Genomic DNA, 19623 nt, shown 5'->3' with positions numbered 1-19623 from the left:
ATCCTCGAATAACTTTCCTCGAAAATAACCGTTGGCATTCTTTGTTGTGTCAAAGCCGTAAGATAACTATAAAGCTGACGCTTTTAAAAACCTATTATTTACCTGTTATTTTTATTTCTTATCACAACAGTTTTCAGATTTTTCCGTTGTCTGAGCACTGTGCCTCGCGACAGTTACGATTCGCATATTTGGTTTTCAATGTAATCTGCACTCTCTAGTTGATCAGCTGCAGTTGATGTCTTCAAAACGAAGTTAGTCAATAGTTTATCCTCACAGTAGTTACACTCACACAACCACAAACACAACGAATATTATAAAAATGGCAAAACACCGAAATCTAAATTTGGAATAAAATCTTATTGACAAAAATCTTATCTTATTCGTAAGAGTATTGACATTTTAGAATACGAATTCGTAAAAATCAGATCGATTTTGTTTGTAGAATTGAACAACAAAAATTATAAAGAATTAATAAGATATAAACCTGTCACGAAAATATCTTTACCCATTAGTTTTAAAAAGTACTGCATTTTAAAGTTATATAATCCAATTTTTAAGGCACTAGTTTGCGGTATAGTTTGTTATTGTGTAGTAATATTTTACCGTTGTGGCACTTGTGATACTTTTTATCGTTTTTAGGAAATTGTAGTTGTAGATACACGTACACGTTTTTCTTTGTTCCCTCCATTCTTCTTCATTTTGGCCTCCAAGCGCTTTTTCAATGCCACCACCGGACATTGTGGACTTTCATATAGGGAATTGAAAAAGACCTTCCAATGCAACGTTTCTACAATGAATTGCTGGTACTCAACCTTCTATTCCAAAGCAGTACAAGGCACTGAAACTGCGCGTGCAAAACACAGTTGACCGTTATCTATCAAGTGAAATTTTAGTTTATCTTCGTGCAGTTGCTCACATTTCCCATGTGTAGACTTGTAATTTTCGATAGTGTAAATCTGTGATTAAATGTCGCGTGATTAACTGTCCAAGTGAATATGTGTCACGTGATTAAATGTCCAAGTGATTATGTGTCGCGTGATTAAGTGTCGCGTGATTAAATGTCCAAGTGATTATTATTTGTCACCAAACCAGCTAGGCCTACATATAGCCCCGTTACCGTATAGGCTATAAGACAAAAGTCCATCAAAGTATGAAAATTAAAGAAAAAAATTTCTTGCCTTTACTTTGTAACTTCCGACCGCTTTTTACTTTATAAAGTATTTTGAACCAATTGTTAACCTTATTTACACTAGGTGTGGCCTCCCCTGCACACAGTCACAGCAAAACGTGGCGTACAATTGCATTGTTTGCTGTAGAAATTTGAAATTTGGTGACTTTTCCTAAAACATGTTCAGCTATCTTTCTATGTTTGTTTTATAAAGTTTGATTTTGTAATTTTTGTAATGTTGTCATAATTTTGCTCTCTCTCTCCCCATTGAAGCGTATCGTTTTCGTTTACTCATATACGCATCACTAACTCGTCTAACTATTCTCTTGTGTTCTCTTCTCGCGGTCAGCTGGTTTCCAGCACAGCGGGGGCGCGACGTAACAAGAAAAACTTCTAGAAATGCATCACTTGTAGAAATACTTAATTTACACTAATTGCACAGTTGTTGTAAGTTAGATCAGAAAAGCTTTGGCATTTTTTTGTAATTATAACAAAATTGACATCCGTTTTTATTTTGGTCTTGATCACTCTTCGTTATGAGTCTCGTCTAAAACGAGTATAACACAATTGTAATGCCAACTGTTTCGCTTACCCTAATAATGCTTACACAAACAGAAAGTAAATAGTACAGTATAAGTAAATAACATGGTAAATATTCGATCAGATCGACTTAAGAGAAAGTTTAGTGGAAACAGCATCAAAGCTTTTAACCAGATGTATTAATGACAATGGTAAATTAGTTGAAACTCACGAAAGGAGAACGAAAACCGCCACAAAAAGCTTTGTCTCATTGCAGTCAATGCAATTTGTGAACATAATGCAAATGTGCACGATTTTGTTGTGTTAGGTTCTCTTGTTCATCGAATCAAGCTTCACCAATTTCGACAAAGCTTTTATCGTTTGATACAAAAATAGTTTTTTGTTTGTTTATAATAAAAAAATAAGGTTTGTTACGTAACATGGCGTACAACGAGATTCTATGATCCGTTAATAGCACCGATTCTTACAAGAATCCAACACTGCGCTAAACTTTTGGTGCTTCATTTCCGAAAAAGGCGCCAATCGCGGCTTGGTGACACAATCGAAATTAAGGCAAAAATATCAGGGAGTATTTTTTCTTCTGTTATGTAAAATTAAAGATATGGTACTGTGGGTTATAACTTATAACTTTTTAAACGAATATTGTTTGTAAGTCTACATTATTTTGTGGCGTCTGGTTGACGCCAAATTTCGAATCCCCCGTTTCATTCATTCATTTACTTCATTTATTTTATTCTTCGTCTTCAATATGTGCTGACGCAGATAGTGCAAACATATTAGTAGTTATTGACAATAGTTTCCACAAATTCGACAGGCAAATGTGGCAAGGCTTAGAGGGCATAAACGTGCATTAAGGACCAATACGAGAATGTTAAAAAGTTATTAGCCTCAGCACGGCCATCAAACCCAAATTACCAACACATTATTTAAACAATTTAAAGCAAAAACACGCAATTGAAACACATTTAATTAGATTTAATATAAAACAAAAGTTAAGCTGTTAGTTTGGTAGGACATAAGCGTTGTTTTACTGTCAAGATGGAACCGACCTGTGTGTCTGGATGGAAGAAGGAAAACCCCACTAAAATGAACTCTATCCATGGGATTTTCCGTTCAGGTGGCCTGTGTATGCGGTAAGAATCTTTTACACAGGTCAGTTATGAACGGAAGTAGAAGCAAGTTAGACATATCACTCATGTCCAACCAGATTGTTTGATCAATTTAATTGAATATGCATACATCGACAGTGATGTAAGTGCCAGGAAGAGATGAATGTATCTGATGCCCGGTTGGATCTTGGAGCAAGCGATCTTGAAAATCCATTTTTCATGGTTGGGTCTTCTTTGCCAGGGTGTGAATAAGTCACTTTTTTCAATCCTGTTCTGTTCAAGTCTTTCTGTTCTGAAAAACAATATGTACAACGCAGTCTGAGAGACTACTGGGCTTTGATTGTACAACAGTGGTTATTTAGAGATTAATCGACATACAGAAAGAAATAGATATAGAGTGGAATATGATGCAAGAGAGGGAGAGCAATAATACTTATTTTTTATAGAAACTACAAACGAGGCAGTGTGGGTGTGTAAAGTAGGCTTGCGCTTACACAAAATCAATTCATGTCATATAGATACACAAGGTGCAACAGACAGCAAAAATATTTGTGTATAAAAGCACACTCACAGCAATGTCTACTAACGGGAGAAAAAATGTCAGTTAATAAAAATTCTGGGAATGTGAACGTAAATAAGTGTCTACGAGTAAGATCTGACCACAGTGATTACAGAAAGCCGTAAAATTAAAAAAGTTTTTAAGTGCTCATAAGTACAATTTGATTACAGTGATTTAAAAGTATTTTTCACAGTACACCAAAAGAAAAAGCTTATGCTTTGCAAAGCTTGGGTCGAAAAATATAAAGTTAACCTTAAGAGTGCCAAACTATATCCTGTTTCTTATTTTTCGTAGCTTTTTAAAAATAATGGTAAATTTAGAAGTGCATATCCATGAAGATAAAGATGAGTTAATGGAGTAGCTGCCAGTCGGAGTACATGTTCTTAGACTGTCTCTCTAGTAAATACCCTTTTAATTTGTTACTAAAAACAGTTGTTGATGTAAGTTCCTTTAAAGAGTCTGGTAAATTATTCCATTCTTTTGGTCCTTAATATTTTAAAGACTGTTGAGTGACCTGCTTGCTGAAAAAAGGTAAAGTATAAAATTTAGAACTATTTCTAGTATTTATGAATGTTTTTTTATTAAAAAAGTTGTTATAGCAAGAGGATAAATTTTGTTGCCTAAATTCATGTATGAAAGTACATGTTTTTAGGCTAAATCAACTCTCAATTGACAACAGTGTATTGTTCGTCTTGCTTCCTGTTATCATTTCTTTAAATTTATTACAGATTTATTTGTAACTTGTTTATTAAAGATTTCTGACCATGCTTCCACAGAGGTATGCAATATCGAGTGTAACTTTCCATTAGAGAGTGGTAAAGGGTAATTAGGCTGTCATGTGGATTTTCCAAGAAAAATTTGGTGATTTTGCATTGGTGTGGGTCCCCCTTTTAATGTATATAATTTTATTTGGCTCTTTTGAGGGACTCAATAAATTTTTCTGTGTGTTTCTCACTATTTTGCTGACCCAGTGAGCGAAGTAGGCATACTAATACATAGTACAGCAGTAGGACTTGACTAAGAGAATTAAGAGGATAAAAAGAATTGTTTAGGTTTGGACTTTGGCTGTTTGGTCTGTACACTGAGTTACTAAGCGTTTTAATGCAAGCACTACAATTGTTTTGCCGTTTAGCGTCACTTTCACATCTTACCTAAATCTATGGCACTTTGTGTGGTAAAAATGGGATTTGAGTGTGGCTGTAGGAATACTGTCCAGACTGGTATCGTTGTATATTTCTCTGAGTGATATCGGTACGCTTTTGTAATAGTGGTTTCGGTACAAAATTTTTTCTCCCTACCTTCGGTTTTTTTTGTTTCTTTCTTTCTCCTCAGGAGCGGTAAAATATATCTTTGATTCCACTGGCAGCAGACGTTTTCCTCTTACGCCATGCAGTACATTTCGATTTGGACATAAATGCAATTCAACCCTTTTATTTTCAAACGTTTCGAGTTTCTGACTAACATTTATCTAATTCATTAATTTTCTTCGCATGGATTGTGAGTTATGACTTGAATATATTTGTATAACTTACTTGGAAATTTTGTATCGTGAAACATATATATATATATATATACATAATTTTCCAAGGCTACAAAAGTGCTGAGTCTGCATGAACTTGTATTAAGTTGCAGAGTTTCTTTTCGGTGCCGGGTATGGATTTCTTTTGCAGACAAAACGTTATAGGTCAAGAAATGGGTGGACCTATGTGAAATATATCGCACTTAAAGCTGTATATATGTGGATGCATGGTAGAAAACATTTTGCTTTAGTTGTTAGGATGCCCTGTTTCATCCCTTTGCTGACAAAATAAATGAGTTTTAAAGTATCAAAAATATTAATAATGGCTTCCTGTTGCTTCTTTGATATTAAGGATAATAGGACCAAGTTATGCCAGTGAAGTAAAACAGAACTTTAAAAATAGGTCTATACGCTTATTATTTGTAATAATTTCACTTTGCCTGCGGCATTGTGATGAACAATACAGAAGAAGATGGCAAAGACAGTAGTGCTGGGCCAATGCAAAGTGCCGCATTTATTTTTGGAGTTGCCGGTACTGCTGCTCTAGGTGGCTTCGGAATGATGCTGGCTCAAGCAAAAAAGAAGAGTCCAAATGAATTTCATTCCGGGCTTGCCCCTGAAGTTGGCCTTGAAAGTGGCGCAAGGTTGGCGATGCGAGCTTTGGGAAGAGCGACATTATATTCTGTCGGCGGTTTTTCTTTGTTTTGCTTCACTGTATGGAAACTTATGGGGGTTCAAAACTTGAAAGAGTTCAGTGCTAAAATGCAAGGCATAATGCCGAAAATTCCGCCTGCCGCATCGTCAACAGGAGAAGAAGTGAACTGGGATGAAATATTTGGGAAAAAGTCACAAGAGACTTTAAAGAAAGAATAATTTTCCTTATTGCAATTTTAATTATGTTTATGAAATATTTGCAACAATGTGATGGCTGAGTTGCTTCGCAGTTTCATTTTAACAAAGTATGAGTATAAGCAGAACAATCAGGCTCCTTTTAGTATGTATTGTTTTCATTTTCTTAGCGTGGTTTGATCATGTAATCATAGCTGCTCACAATGTCACATAAACATTTTCTTCATGCTATTGCATCTTTTGTATCAAAAACATCTGAAGTAAGGGAAAAGGCAGAAGATCTGTTGAAAGGTAGAGTTTATTTTTGGTATATTCATTCTGAGCATGCTTTTTTACAATATTAGTTTTTATTGCACCACGCAAGATCACTTTAAAAGGGTTCATTTTTCTAAATGCAGTCACATCGTCACAATCATTTTTGGAAACCAAGTTGGGAACACTGCTTGGTGTAATTGAAGCTTACTCGATTCTATACACTCAAGCAAACGTTCCTAATAGAAAAACGCTTGAGAAGCAGTTAAGTCGACTCTATAGAATACCAGAAGTTCAAGATGCCTTGAATGCTTTGTTGGATTGCGAGGTAATTGTGAGTGGATAATTAACTTGAGTAATTTCTTTAATTTGCTTTTATACAATTGCTTCTTTTAGAAATTATGGAATCAATTTCTAACAAAGTTAGATCAAGACGTTGCTTTGGGGGTGTCCCAAGGCCCCAGATTGCAACCTGGTGATCCTTTACCTCCAGATATTGATGTGATCGATGCAAGAACCGGTTTAAGTGAAGACTTTTCGTCTGTTTTACCATTCAATGATTGCACAAAGAAATGCCTCGTGGTTTTGCTAAGACATTTCGCTTGACTGCCATGACGAAACCATGTAAAGGAACTTGAATTCACAAAGGTAGTTTTGAAATCAAGTTGATTTTTCCTCACATAAGCTCATGATTGGGGTTGTTCAAACATTAGCACAACTATACTTTTTTAAGAATCTTAATTTCATACAGTCAGTGTTCTCCTCAGTATGGTGTAAAACAGTGGCGGGCAACATACGGCCCGCGACGGGATTTTGAGCAGCCCGCAGACAGTTTCCGGTCTTGCATGATAATGTGGCCTGCGACCACGATACACGATTATTGTTGGTCGGCCACGTTACACGATTATTGTATCGATTCAGGATATGTTCAGGATACGATTCCACGATACACGATTAATGTCAGTTGGCCACGATACCCGATTAATCGATACACGATTAATGTATCGATTCAGTAATCCGGCCCGCCAAGTACTTCATTTTCTCATATCAGGCCCGTCGACCGAAGAAGTTGCCCGCCCCTGGTGTAAAACATTAAGAATAGATGCTGCCATACCCATATGCAAATAGCACATTAATTTATATAGAATGACCTGGCCAGTCAAAGTTGTGGTGTGGTTCTGGTTTCTTTTGGTCCCCGTGATGGCGCTCTATTGTGGTTGGAGGAAACAAATTCGTCATTTCCAATGCTTTTGGATCGCTCTCGAAAACTCTATTCCGCCTTAAATTTGCCTCGATCTGTTGCAAAGGTACTTTAAGGAAAATCATTCGTATGCAAAAACTCATCTGTGCAAAGTAAAAACAGGTGGTGGGTTTTAAGAAATGTAACTCTTATGGGTGTATAACTGTATATACTTATGATAATTTATTATCAAAAATCTTTCTATGACTATCTTCGTCATAGGTTTACCATTCAGAATCGTTATCATATTATGGAGAAGCAATCTCTCGTGGGGAGCCCATACCAAAAATGTTTTCCAACATTGAAGATGATCCACATCAGGTATATTCATATTGTTCTTTCGGTGCATTGCGCTCAAAAAACAAGCGACTTTGTATCTTTCAGCTTGGAGGGAATTTCATCGTGACCATGACAGACAATCAACCTACATTCAGTTTCATTTACCGAAGCGCCACTCCCGCGGATAGGCCAAAAGTGGCAGATATCTTGTGCATGCTACAAGATAATAGCAGTGACCAATAGTGAAATTGTAGCTAAAACGTTTTAAGTGCGTTCTTTCACGTGCAATATATATATTTTTGACATTAACGTCCGTGCCCTTGAAGATTCAGGAATTATCCTTGAGTTGACATACGCTGCTGTTAACAGCGGTATACGGCGCCCAAGTCTTATCTGAAAGTAGATTTCGATTAAGTTTCGCGCATGGGACAATCCCATTCGTTAGAATCATGCCACGTTGCGCACGTCGTTTGTCTGAAATGTCATAACTATCGTGCTGGCTGAGGTATAAACGTTAGTGTTTACTCTTACAACGACATATCCTGTGAAATTTGCGTCTTGTTTATTATACCGGCAGGCGTACAAATATACACATTTTCATGTTCATTTCATATTTGTCCTATGTAGTACAATTTATCTTTGCGAGTATATGTAATGTTTGAATCTCGCATCGTCCTTCAAATATTCAGTAATTATTGTTGTTTCAATAACTTTGTTTCTTCATTTGTTATTGTTCACGATCGATAAATTTAACCAGTTTACCAGCAGGCGACTCGGCCAGTCTCTTGCGCTTCTGGCACATCTAGATTTAGTTTGAATGACTGTTACCTAGAAAAGCAGCTCTGCGTTGGGTCACATGACAACAACAACTGAATCTAGGCTAAGCCAGAAGGTGCTGGTTGTTGAACGATCAATCGCGTAATTTCCCAGTGAAGAGGATTTTATTGCAAATAAACTTCAGTTAAATATAGTTGTTGTTGGCTCGAACATGTGAAGTGGAATTCTGCTGTTGACCGTCAAACAGGTCTTGTCTTCTGAAACTACGTCACGCCGCTTTTGTACTGCATATGCAGTAGGTTGCGTACTATCCAACCACTGCCCAGTGACCTTTTTTTATTCAACCGTCTTTATTTTACTGTTAAAACTTAATACGTGATATGAACCAGCTCCACTATGCGTTCGGTTTTGACTGTCCTTAATGATCAACATTTGCACGTACAATTTTATTAATAGCCTGTTGTGGGTATTATGATTACTCCACTATCTGTATTGCCCATACTAACGTTAATTGCCTTAAATGCAAATAAGCTACTCGTAGAATTAGAAATAACCTTACGAACATCAAACCTTATTAAACAAAGCAAGCCCCATCGCTCTCAAACGCTGACTATATCTCTGGCAAGTTCGGGTAATGCCTCGAAAAAGAATCTCAATTCTATCTTCGAATTGGAGTTTTAAAGGTAAACAACGACGCGTGATCACCAAAGTTTCCTGAAGGACACAATTAATAATGAGGCTAAAGAAGTGGGACTCCAAGATGACCTAAGAATAATACAGTAGCTCATGGTCGGAAAAATAGTTAAGCAACATTAGTTATTGCTTCATTCGCTAAAACTTTAGTAATACAGTGACCTTTCTAAATCCGATTAGGCAAAATTTAAACCGGTCACATTTCTTTCTTATGCGATAGTGTAAAGTTTTTTTCTTTTACCTTCCAGCTGAACAGGTATGTGTAGTGGCTGAATTGAAAGCATCCAGGTAAAACACAGGACTTCAGCGTCTTTGCAATCAAATTACGGGAGCCCTTGTCCTGTAATGGTTTTCTTTTTTTTCTAGCATAAAAATTTTTAATATCATTTAAAGTAAAACTTGATAAATTTTTTATCACAACACATTTATTTTTGGTCCGTGATCCATTTGACCGAATGGTGTCTGCTTGCGTTGATAAGCTGAAGCTTGATTCTCTTGGTTTCAGCTTCAATCTTTTCAAACAATTATGGCATGAATTAACCAAAACAGACACTTACGACATCGAAACAAAACTGATAACGGTATGCCAACTTTTGAACATTTTGTCAACTATCTGGTCGACACAAATGGAACCAATCGACCCCATTTTTCTTTCTACCATTCAATCTGCAACGTTTGTAAGATCCACTACGACTACATAATCAAGTTTGAAACATTGCGAGAGAATATGGAGTTTTTGCGTAACTATCTAAATGTTTCAGAACAACATAGAAAAGTACCTTTTCCTGAGGCTAAACAATTGGCTCAACCTGACAGGGTGAAACAATATTTTCAGCCAATTTCCAAAGAACTGATTCTAAAGAGATATAATGTATAAGTTATAGAAAAGATTTTGCTTTGTTTGGTTATGGTTTATTTAAATTGAACCAAATCTTGAATTAAAGTGAATTTTGGATAAGCACATAATTGATAGATTACATTGAATCGAAGCAGTGTGTCTATGTTTAAGTTATACTCTGTAAATGTAGATTAGCAACTAACTGATGATCTTGTGGTGCAAACAATCATTGCTCTTGTATTCTATGTTAGAACATTGTGAGTTAGAGGCCGCAGAGCAGGGTCTCAATGACTAAATATCGTTACTTGACTTAAATACCTTTAATCGAAATTTCTTCCAAGACTTTAACTCGACTCGAGTTATTTTTTATCGATTAAAACTTAGTCTTATAACAACCTAGTTGTTTCGTCCGAACACAGTGTTTGAATGCAATAAGTTTAGATAATCTTAAACAAGTTTAAAACCAGGGGTTTCTATCCTGTGGCACCAGATGTATTATTCGATTTAGCTGGTAACGATGCGCCGACGATATATCCAATTTTGTCAGGTTCAATGGTCAACTTGTTAGGTAGTTTAATATGGAAAGGATTTATTGCACACGAAAGAAAAGTTGTAGGCGTAGCAAAACAAATCCGCCGGATAACATTGCCAAAAGAGAAGATGGCAGTGCTGTGGTATCCACGAGACCCTGGGACAATTTCGAGCATAACCTCCGACAGTTCCAGTTCGTCCAAACACATACAGCGCAGTAAACTCAATGTTGGCAGAACTGTCCTGTAATAGGTCAGTTTGGTGGTCGATCAATTCAACCCAGGACAAGACATATTCAACCTACAGACATTGGTTCAGTAGCCTACTTATTGAAACAACGCATTCTTGAAATAATGCTACTGTGCATCACGCTTTTATTTAAAATCATCGCAATCTTTGACTCTGTCTCTTTCTCAATCAGTCAATTCAGGTATGTAGTGTTGTAACTAATCACGTTTATATTTTGGGCTATGACGGTCAAACTAATAAAGCAAATGAAAGATAAATGCGGATTGATTTAGTAATATTCAGCAAAGGGAAAACAAATATCCAGAAATAATCTCGCTTTGAATTTAGATTCATTAGCTTCGAGGACATCCGTGGTGGAGCCATATCAATTGTCATCGACCTCAATCATCTCGCTCAATAACAAGAATGACCGCAGTCGGCACTTGGATGTGGCAATGTAGAAAGTTTATTGTGATACGTCAAGCAGCTAGAAAGTACCGAAATATCCATTCCTTCAGTTGAAACACTGCATCGCTCAGGTTCACATACCAACTAACTTAACTTAACTCGTGTCTTGTTTGTCAAATGCCTCAAATCGGTTTTTCCAAAAGACTCGAGTAGAGTCTTAAAACGTAAAGGCCCTTCTGAAAAGCATTACAGCAATACGGTACCGCCGCATCTTCGGGTAACTGGTTACTCTACTGACTTTATTGCGTCGATTTTCCAGCAAAACATTCGATTTACTACTACTATTTTGTTACGCGAAATTGAAACGAGAATACAGCTTGCAAAGGAATGCCCCACCAAATTTAGATTTGTACAGCTTGTAGGAGCCAAAAATTAAACCAACAGACAACAGAAATACAATGGCTCCAGTTTCTCGTTGCATGCGAATTAATGCAGGGTGTTTGGCCATCATCTCAGCAACAACATTTCCAGCAACATTTTCATGGGGAAAGGGTTTGTCGGGAATTTCTTTCCCAAGAAACTCACACAATGGAGCCCATCCTTGTCGGACATCGTAGACCAGAAGTTTATCAGGAGGGCAGTTCTAAAACCGAAATTTATGTGAAGTCAATGGTAAATGCGATTATTAAGATTAATACAAAGAGTTTAAAACAAAGCCTAAGAACCAACTTTCGCGCAATACTGTCCATGCTGTCTGAAAGATTTTTTTACAATCATTTGATTGCGAGAGGTGGAAAAATCAATTGGATGTCGCATATATAAGCCCCACAAACCCATAACTGCAAAAATGTAAAGCAGGATTTATTTGTCTTACAAGAATACTGTCTTGTCTTACAACAACCTTACCAGTATTACGCATAAACGTAAAGTATCTCCGGCCCGTGGGCGATATTATTTGCATGAGGTTGTAGACATAGTTCTCCCTAAAAGCCTCGGTTTGTTTCAATAAACTCGGGTACCATTTGTCTTCATCTCTTGTAGTCAGAATCACCTTGGAACAAATGCATGTCACGCATCAACGATCCAACATATGCTTGCAAGTTGCTTATTACATTTTCTAGAAGGGGAAACAAGCCCAGTAGCCATAGTTTTTCCATAGCTAGTAATATTAGATTGCGTTCAAATTGATATTTGCGGTAGCCTATATCAGTCATTTTTCCGGTTTCACTGGCCTTCGAACCATATAGATTTATATATATTCATATCGAAAGGCAAACATAATTGTTTCTCCAAGTATGTCGTCGTAAGATTGAGCTATGGTCTCCGTCACATTTTGTAATACAATGTTGCTTTAGATAGAAAAAATTGACTTAGTTGTCTGCGGTAGCCTATCTGACAACCTATTTTTCTCTTCAATGTATTCAGGACTGTCTAATAAAATATCTACCTTAGCATCAGGGAAAGCTTGCAAAATCTCTTCCCAAAATATGTTGGGTGGACAGTCAGTTACCGCGTCCACCGACTGATACATCTCTTTGAAGTCGTCAATACTCCCCCCACTGCTCGAGAATATCTTCTCCCACTTATCGCCATGATACCAGAAGTGATCAAAGAAATCATAAACGTTGTAGCCTAGCTGATTGAGAGCTACAACCATTGACTTCGTGCCAGTTTTAGAATATCCAGCTACAATCACTTTCATTGTCTTCAACTTTCTAACCTTAATTGTGCAAAACGATTTATGTAACCAAATCTGCTCAACCGTCCAGACCTTCCAGGTGGTAGCAACTTCACATTTCTGTGAGCTGCGGTTGTTATGTAATCGCTTACCATGTCACGAAATGTTTGCGATCGTTACCTGTGATCAAATAAAGGCTTTGAGTACACAATGTGCTGTTTCATAGCTCATGGTAAGCGAAACGTGCCTTGATATAGACGTGTTGCAAGTACAGTTAAAATCTTTTACTTCGTTTTAAAAGTTTGCCAAGAAATGTACTGGACAGTAGTTACTGCAGCACATAACATAGACATCAACCAATTAGTTTGCACTTGCTTATAAATGTCAAATAAATGAAAGCGTGCATAATAAGTTTTATTATGAATATGTAGACCTAAATTCGGGTTCGTGCGAACCCATATATCATGAAGGTCAACACGAACGAATCCCGAATTTATTCGTATTAGAACCAAACAATAAAATTTCATCCAAAAGTTGTAAAGTCTTGCTTCTAAAATGATGTAATCGATTAACAAATCGCTTTCTTTCGAAAAGTAGTGTTTAAAAAACGATTGAAAAATCAAAATCGTCAGGAAAACGACCTTCATTGTAAGTACTACTGACTCTAGTTTAGCATTGTCGGGAAACTAGATCATCTTTTTTTACGAAAGTCAGTACATTTATAAGTATTATTGTATTCGGGTTCGCCCCAATCTTCCATAAAGGCGATATTCGGCGAATCTATTCGGGTTTGGGTTCGTATCGGCCCATCCCTACTTTGTTTAAAATAAAACAGTGTTTAATTAAAAACGATTGAAAAAACACAATCGTTAAGAAAACGGCCTTCATTGCAAGTATTGCTGACTTTGTTTTAGCTTCGTCGGGAAACTAGATCATCATTTTTTAACAAAGTCAGCAAATTTATAACTTCATATTGTATTCGGGTTCTGCATTGTTGGTATTCGTGTTCTCCCGATTCTTCTACAACAAAGACGATATTCGGCGAATCTATTCGGGTTTGGGTTCGTCTCGGCCCATCCCTACTAACATGAGTTCATTGTAGATTTTTGTCAAAGTTTGCAGCATATATTACGCATTTATTGACAGACATTGATAAATGAATAAAACGAGTACAGTAAGTAGGCTACCTTCTCACTTTCAAACTTAACGTTAAACTAAATTACGATTTCAGGGACAAAGTCAATTTTTGCATCTGGAAATAATGTATTCTTTGTAAAATGTTTAATTTTTCCCAGAAAGCTTTGCTGGGAAGTCAGTTACCCATCTACTGACCATTCAGTTTGAAATCTTTAAGTACTTTTACCACCGAGTAGAAATATAAATCTTAATTAATTAATTCACTTTCTATTGATACAAGTAGGGATGAAAGAGAAGAAAATGAAAGAAGAAAAAATTGTTTACACTGTATCCCATTTCTGGTCGAGCTACAAACATTTTCTTATTGCAGGTCTTGGTTTGGACTCCGGGTTACAACCAAGTCATTTTTCCGACTCGATTTAAGTGGAGTCATTTAAGACAATTCACTCGAGTCAGTCAAGTCATGAAAAACTGCGACTCGATTTAAGTTAATGACTCGAGTCAAAAGTACACTGTTCAGATCTTAATGAAATGATTCGGTGAAGTCTTCGAGAAGGAGTCATGCAGAAGTTATAGTATAGCATGCTAAACAAGAATAATACGTTCAGGACCAATCAACAAAAACAAATTGAAAAAGTGCAAGGTGTTATAGTAATCATGGTACTGGTTTAACGATGAAAGGTTAGCGTAGCCACCAAATCAAAAAAGTTGTATCGTTGACGGTAATAATTGATTGAAAACAAGAAAAAAAAGGATAAAAAAAACTGAAACGTACGCAGAGATATCATTAATTAAAACGAGACAGACTGGAGGAAACAAAGAGGAACATAATTTATACTGCGATTAATTAGTATAGCTTCAGAATTACGACAAATGCTAATACGCAAATTATAACGTATAGACAACACACATGGCTCATTAGGGCCTATCACCGATATAAATTACAATCTTGCAAATAACATAATAAATCAAGGGTTGTCATTGTAAATTAGCTGTTCCTGCTGATACCCAAAGTACGTCACATGTACGTGAAGATTCGCTATAGTTAATAGTAATTTATCAATTAAAGAGAAACTAATGTAGATCTTAATTCCATTTTATGACGACGTATTCCTTGTCAGCAAGTATGTTACTGCATTCAATGTTTTGTAACCTTGCCCATATAGCCAAAAACTGTTCACCAGTACTGTTGGACAGAAGCAAGCGTCGTTAATGCGTTGCACGAGAACATTATAAGTTACTGCTATTATAAGAGCGCTAACCTAGTGCCGTCAAGAATCTTCGAGTAGTCAGTTACGGTTATTATACACATTTTATTCTTTCGATTTTTCAGAAACTCAGGGAGAATAAAAATTTCTGAAACAAACAACAACGGTTTGCGCTAATCATGTTAATAAGGTCTCACAATTAGAATGGTGGATTTATATGCAAGCAACCAGCAATTGAAAAATCACTAGGGCATTTCGAACAGTTGTCAATACTTTTCAGAACAAAATGCAACTTTCACTGAAGCTTGTGCAACAGTAATAAATGGCAAGGATTTACAGTATCGTTTGAAGATAACAAAAGGACATGTAGGGTAGGCCTATATAGTATATACCAAGCACATGTAGCGTTGTTTTGAATACATTGATTTCAACTTTATACGGTATGTCAGATTAGATCAAGTTAATATAAAATAGATAGATAGTAGCATGTAAAGTCTACTAACTGTATTTTATTATGCTAACTTAAAAACAGAGTACAGTTTGCTTGTGCTTGTGAATACAACGCAGTTAGATTTGTAAAGTTTGTAGGAGCCAAAAATTAAACCAAGAGACAACAGAAATACAATGGCTCCAGTTTCTCGTTGCATGCGAATTAATGCAGGGCGGTTGGCCATCATCTCAGCAACAACATTTCCAGCAACATTTTCATGAGGGAAGGGCTTGTCGAGAATTTCTTTCCCAAGAAACTCACACAATGGAGCCCATCCCTGTCGGACATCGTAGACCAGAAGTTTATCAGGAGGGCAGTTCTAAAACCGAAATTTATGTGAGGTCGATGGTAAAAGTTTGGTAATTTTCGCAAAGAGTTCAAAATAAAGCTAAAAACTTACTTGTTTGCAATAGTGTCCATGTTGTCTGAAAGCTTTTTTCACTACCATTTGATTGTGATTGACAAAATGATCCATTGGATGTCGTTTATGTAAACCCCACAGGACCATAACTGCAAAAATGCTGTTGGAAACACCTCAGGCTTTTACTGTAAAACGGGATTTATTCATATTGTTATAGAATACAACAAGTGACATAAGTATACGGGCTTACCAACATTTTGCATAAACCTGAAATATTTCCAACCGGTTGGCGATAATATTTGCATGAGGTTGTAGACATAATTCTCCTTAAAGGCTTTGCCCTGTTTCAATAAACTCTGGTACCATTTGTCTTCATTTCTTGTAGTCAGAATCACCTTGAAACAAATGCATGTCACGCATCAACGATGCAACATATGCTTGCAAGTTGGTTATTAGTTATTACATTATCTAGAAGGGCAAACAAGCCAAGTAGCCAAGGTTTTTCCATAGCTAGTAATATTAGATTGCGTTCAATATGATATTTGCGATTGTCTATATCAGTCATTTTTCCGGTTTCACTGGCCTACGAACTATGTAATAAAACAAGTAGGCCTACCTTAGCATCAGGGAAAGCTTGCAAAATCTCTTCCCAAAATATGTTGGGTGGACAGTCAGTTACCGCGTCCACCGACTGATACATCTCTTTGAAGTCGTCAATACTCCCACCACTGTTCGAGAATATCTTCTCCCACCTATCGCCATGATACCAGAAGTGATCAAAGAAATCATAAACGTTGTAGCCTAGCTGATTGAGAGCTACAACCATTGACTTCGTGCCAGTTTTAGAATATCCAGCTACAATCACTTTCATTGTCTTCAACTTTCTAACCTTAATTGTGCAAAACGATTTATGTAACCAAATCTGCTCAACCGTCCAGCCCTTCCAGGTGGTAGCAACTTCACATTTCTGTGAGCTGCGGTTGTTATGTAATCACTTACCATGTCACGAAATGTTTGCGATCGTTACCTATGATCAAATAAAGGCTTTGAGTACACAATGTGCTGTTTCATAGCTCATGGTAAGCGAAGCGTGCCTTGATGTAAACGCGTTGCAAATAGGCCTACAGTTAAAATCTTTTCTTCAAGGTAAAAGTGTGCAAACACAGAAACGCGACTGCAGCTTTTGCCTGTGTTAAGTATAGACTAAACTAGATGTATCACTCAATTTATACACACATGCTTTAGTGAATGTGAAACAAAATGAATGCTTATATAAACAAGTCTTAAGTTGCGGACCAAGAGGGGTTACCTTTCAGTACTACCATTTATTGGATAGTATTGAGATCTTTTTCCGTACATCATTGTCGATGTACCAGAGAAATTTCCATCTTGCAACGAGCAGTATTGTCATCACATCTTCAAAAGGTTATCATTGGTGTGCATTCATTCAATATATCAATAAAAAGTAAAATAAAATAAAAAAACAGAATGAAAAACGCAGCTAGGCCTATATACATTGTAGCGTTCGCCATCTTGTCCGCTAGCTAGGATTATTCTTATTGTTACGAGTTCAGGTTAAAATTTTTCAAAACGTTTATAATTTTGTTGCCTTTGCAGCACGTGATCTCACTGTAGGTCACTATTACGGTAGATTGTTAAACTCTGCTTTCGCAGTCTAGCATTCAAGATCAACTGTTTCAAATTGTTTGCTTATTATATGATGTCTATTACGACCAAAACAATCATCGCGCCAAAATTAAAAAGCCCTTGAAACGATCAGTCCAGCAGTCTTGCATCTAGTCTAATAACTTTCAAGTGGGCGATCAGGCTAGGTACTCGGTAAAAAATGTACCGACGGTTCGGTATTCGGTAATATTTTAAAAAACTGGTTCGGTTCTTTTTTTGTAAAAAATTCTGCTGCAAATGCAATGTTTGCTGCTATTATGCCCCCAGTAAAAGTTACACCAGGCTAAACCATATGTGATGTTAATCGCTTGCATTTTTACTTGACATTTCCAAATTAAAAAAGACCAACAGATGCTAAAATTAGTATTAAGGATTAATTAACGTGTATTTTTGAAAACATACTTGTTAAAATGTTGATAATATCCCGTGAAAAGTACCGGAACCGACTAAACTTTTATGATAAAAGTAATTCGGTACTTTTTTCCAAAAGGACCGACGGTATCGGCACTTTTGGGGAAAAAATACTGCGGTGTTGTAATTCGGTACCGTACTATAGTACCGCGGTACATCCCTCCTCTGCCGTTACCGTATTCACGTGAAGACGTCATGGTGTATAGCCTACCATGTAAGATATGATATAGGCCTAGTAAAAGGTGCGGTACCTGCACGCACTAGATTGATCAATGAGTACGCCGAACTTTTTTAACTCCATGCTGATTTATAATAAATAAATGCTGGAACTTGTTTTAATGCCAATTGCTAGGCTAACGTTACCCGTAGGCTAAATAAAAATCAAACTTAGGCCGGGATGGAAAGTTTGCTAAGTAAATCGAAAATTAAAATTAATTGCACATGTAATGGCTACCGGTATTGTTTCAACTTGTTGTGCGGAAAATTTTTCACGAAAAAAAAAACAGCAAACTTTCCAATCTGGAACTGAGATTTAATGCATGCGCAATCACGCCAAAATTGGCATCTCTGCACGCAACACAACTTCTCATCGAAAACGGCCAGACTTCCCAGTCGGGAATTTGTAGGCTAAAGCTATAGGCTAGCCCAGATTGGAAAGTTTGCTGTTGTTTGGAAATCACTCGTGCAACAAGATAAAACAGTTAGGCTAGGCCTATATGCACAATTAATTTTAGGCTGACTCTACTTTACCGAAAGAAATCAGCATACATTCATGGTTTTTTGTTAATCTTACTTAAATGTTATGACATTGTAACTTAAATTTTTACAACCTAAATCTTCCATTTAATCTAAATCTAACTTCAATGAAAACTCAATTAGCGTAAATCGACTTCTTGCCCATTCTCCTAACCAAACCACCTACCTTTTACTTATTAATTATGGATTGTGTGACCTACTTACAGTCCATAGTTGAAATTGTGGCAACTGTACCCACGAGGTTCATCAATGTGCACTCCAAAATTTTTTTCTTCATGCCGATTTATAATAAACAAACAAAGAAAAGCTGGTTGTTTGACTGCCAATTTATAATAAATAAACAATAAATTGAGGCTGAGGCTTCAGTGCACCCCATCACACCAAACGCCCAGTCTGTTGGTACAGGTTCAGGCTATAGATTGAGGTACGCTTTAAATCCTATGCACTTCACTTGTTTAATATAACATCACGGTACCTGGTCAGCATTCGATAGATAATATGTAAGAGTTTGCATGGTTTTAACCGCGCATATGAAACAGCAGATAGAATTTATCTTCACACCCATTCTTAATAAACAAACAAAGAAAAACTATGTCAATGAATAAAAATTTATAATAAATTGTAAAGTTAAGCGTAAAGTTTGCAGTGACCCATATTTGGAATTATCATAATTTTTTATTTTCCTAGATATCTTCAGATGGATCTTCACCTCAATTATAATAACAAAGAATTGATGCTTCAGTTCACGCCCAAACTTGCATCTGCGTGCAATTTCTTGTCGAAAACTGCTACTACTTTCAAGACGGGCTGATCACGTTCCATGATGTCTGTTTGAAAAAGTTCAGCACAACATAGAATATCCACCACTGTGTTTTGCCACATGTTGGGCAATTAATCGAAAGCAAT

The 19623-nt window shown here is 36.6% G+C and overlaps 4 protein-coding genes across 5 annotated transcripts; 2 read left to right on the top strand and 2 right to left on the bottom strand.

Annotated features, from left to right (window-relative positions):
* The first annotated feature begins 4619 nt into the window (after window positions 1-4619).
* LOC143463047 (transmembrane protein 242-like) lies at window positions 4620-5914 on the top strand. The gene has a single exon (XM_076961406.1). It carries the CDS (start codon window positions 5349-5351, stop codon window positions 5766-5768), a length of 420 nt encoding a protein of 139 aa, XP_076817521.1. The 5' UTR covers window positions 4620-5348; the 3' UTR covers window positions 5769-5914.
* On the top strand, window positions 5893-8492 carry LOC143463046 (uncharacterized). The gene is made up of 6 exons (XM_076961404.1): window positions 5893-6035; window positions 6143-6324; window positions 6393-6644; window positions 7142-7303; window positions 7459-7557; window positions 7621-8492. Exons 1-6 carry the CDS (start codon window positions 5948-5950, stop codon window positions 7756-7758), a joined length of 921 nt encoding a protein of 306 aa, XP_076817519.1. The 5' UTR covers window positions 5893-5947; the 3' UTR covers window positions 7759-8492.
* Window positions 8493-11268: 2776 nt separating this feature from the next.
* On the bottom strand, window positions 11269-12785 carry LOC143463427 (uncharacterized). The gene is made up of 4 exons (XM_076961892.1): window positions 12438-12785; window positions 11897-12041; window positions 11720-11829; window positions 11269-11633 (listed from the first exon to the last, which is right to left on the bottom strand). The coding sequence occupies exons 1-4, from the start codon at window positions 12690-12692 to the stop codon at window positions 11340-11342; spliced, it is 804 nt and encodes a 267-aa protein (XP_076818007.1). The 5' UTR covers window positions 12693-12785; the 3' UTR covers window positions 11269-11339.
* A 2313-nt stretch (window positions 12786-15098) lies between these two features.
* On the bottom strand, window positions 15099-17271 carry LOC143463425 (uncharacterized). Of its 2 annotated transcripts, XM_076961891.1 has the most exons (6): window positions 17174-17271; window positions 16754-16891; window positions 16481-16616; window positions 16115-16259; window positions 15904-16013; window positions 15099-15822 (listed from the first exon to the last, which is right to left on the bottom strand). In XM_076961891.1, the coding sequence occupies exons 2-6, from the start codon at window positions 16864-16866 to the stop codon at window positions 15526-15528; spliced, it is 801 nt and encodes a 266-aa protein (XP_076818006.1). In that variant the 5' UTR covers window positions 16867-16891; window positions 17174-17271; the 3' UTR covers window positions 15099-15525. The 2 variants fall into 2 exon arrangements, with proteins under 2 accessions (XP_076818006.1, XP_076818005.1); XM_076961890.1 differs by lacking the exon at window positions 17174-17271 and having other exon boundaries at window positions 16481-16854.
* Window positions 17272-19623: the final 2352 nt, after the last annotated feature.

Source organism: Clavelina lepadiformis, chromosome 6 (assembly GCF_947623445.1).
Source record: "Clavelina lepadiformis chromosome 6, kaClaLepa1.1, whole genome shotgun sequence".
Taxonomy (NCBI): Eukaryota; Metazoa; Chordata; class Ascidiacea; order Aplousobranchia; family Clavelinidae; genus Clavelina; species Clavelina lepadiformis.
The sequence above is the reverse complement of the archived record's forward strand: the minus strand, read 5'-3'. Positions and strand labels throughout refer to the sequence as shown.

Excerpts from the sequence above, each read along its gene's own strand:
- LOC143463425 (XM_076961890.1), bottom strand. The coding sequence starts at position 16,735 with ATGAAAGTGATTGTAGCTGGATATTCTAAAACTGGCACGAAGTCAATG. Across the intron at positions 16,260-16,480 it reads AAGCTTTCCCTGATGCTAAG|GTGATTCTGACTACAAGAAA; the intron begins GTAGGCCTACTT and ends ATTTGTTTCAAG. Across the intron at positions 16,014-16,114 it reads CAGGTTTATGCAAAATGTTG|TTATGGTCCTGTGGGGTTTA; the intron begins GTAAGCCCGTAT and ends GCATTTTTGCAG.
- LOC143463427 (XM_076961892.1), bottom strand. The coding sequence starts at position 12,692 with ATGAAAGTGATTGTAGCTGGATATTCTAAAACTGGCACGAAGTCAATG. Across the intron at positions 11,830-11,896 it reads TACGTTTATGCGTAATACTG|TTATGGGTTTGTGGGGCTTA; the intron begins GTAAGGTTGTTG and ends ACATTTTTGCAG. Across the intron at positions 11,634-11,719 it reads ATGGACAGTATTGCGCGAAA|AACTGCCCTCCTGATAAACT; the intron begins GTTGGTTCTTAG and ends TTTCGGTTTTAG.
- LOC143463047 (XM_076961406.1), top strand. The coding sequence starts at position 5,349 with ATGAACAATACAGAAGAAGATGGCAAAGACAGTAGTGCTGGGCCAATG.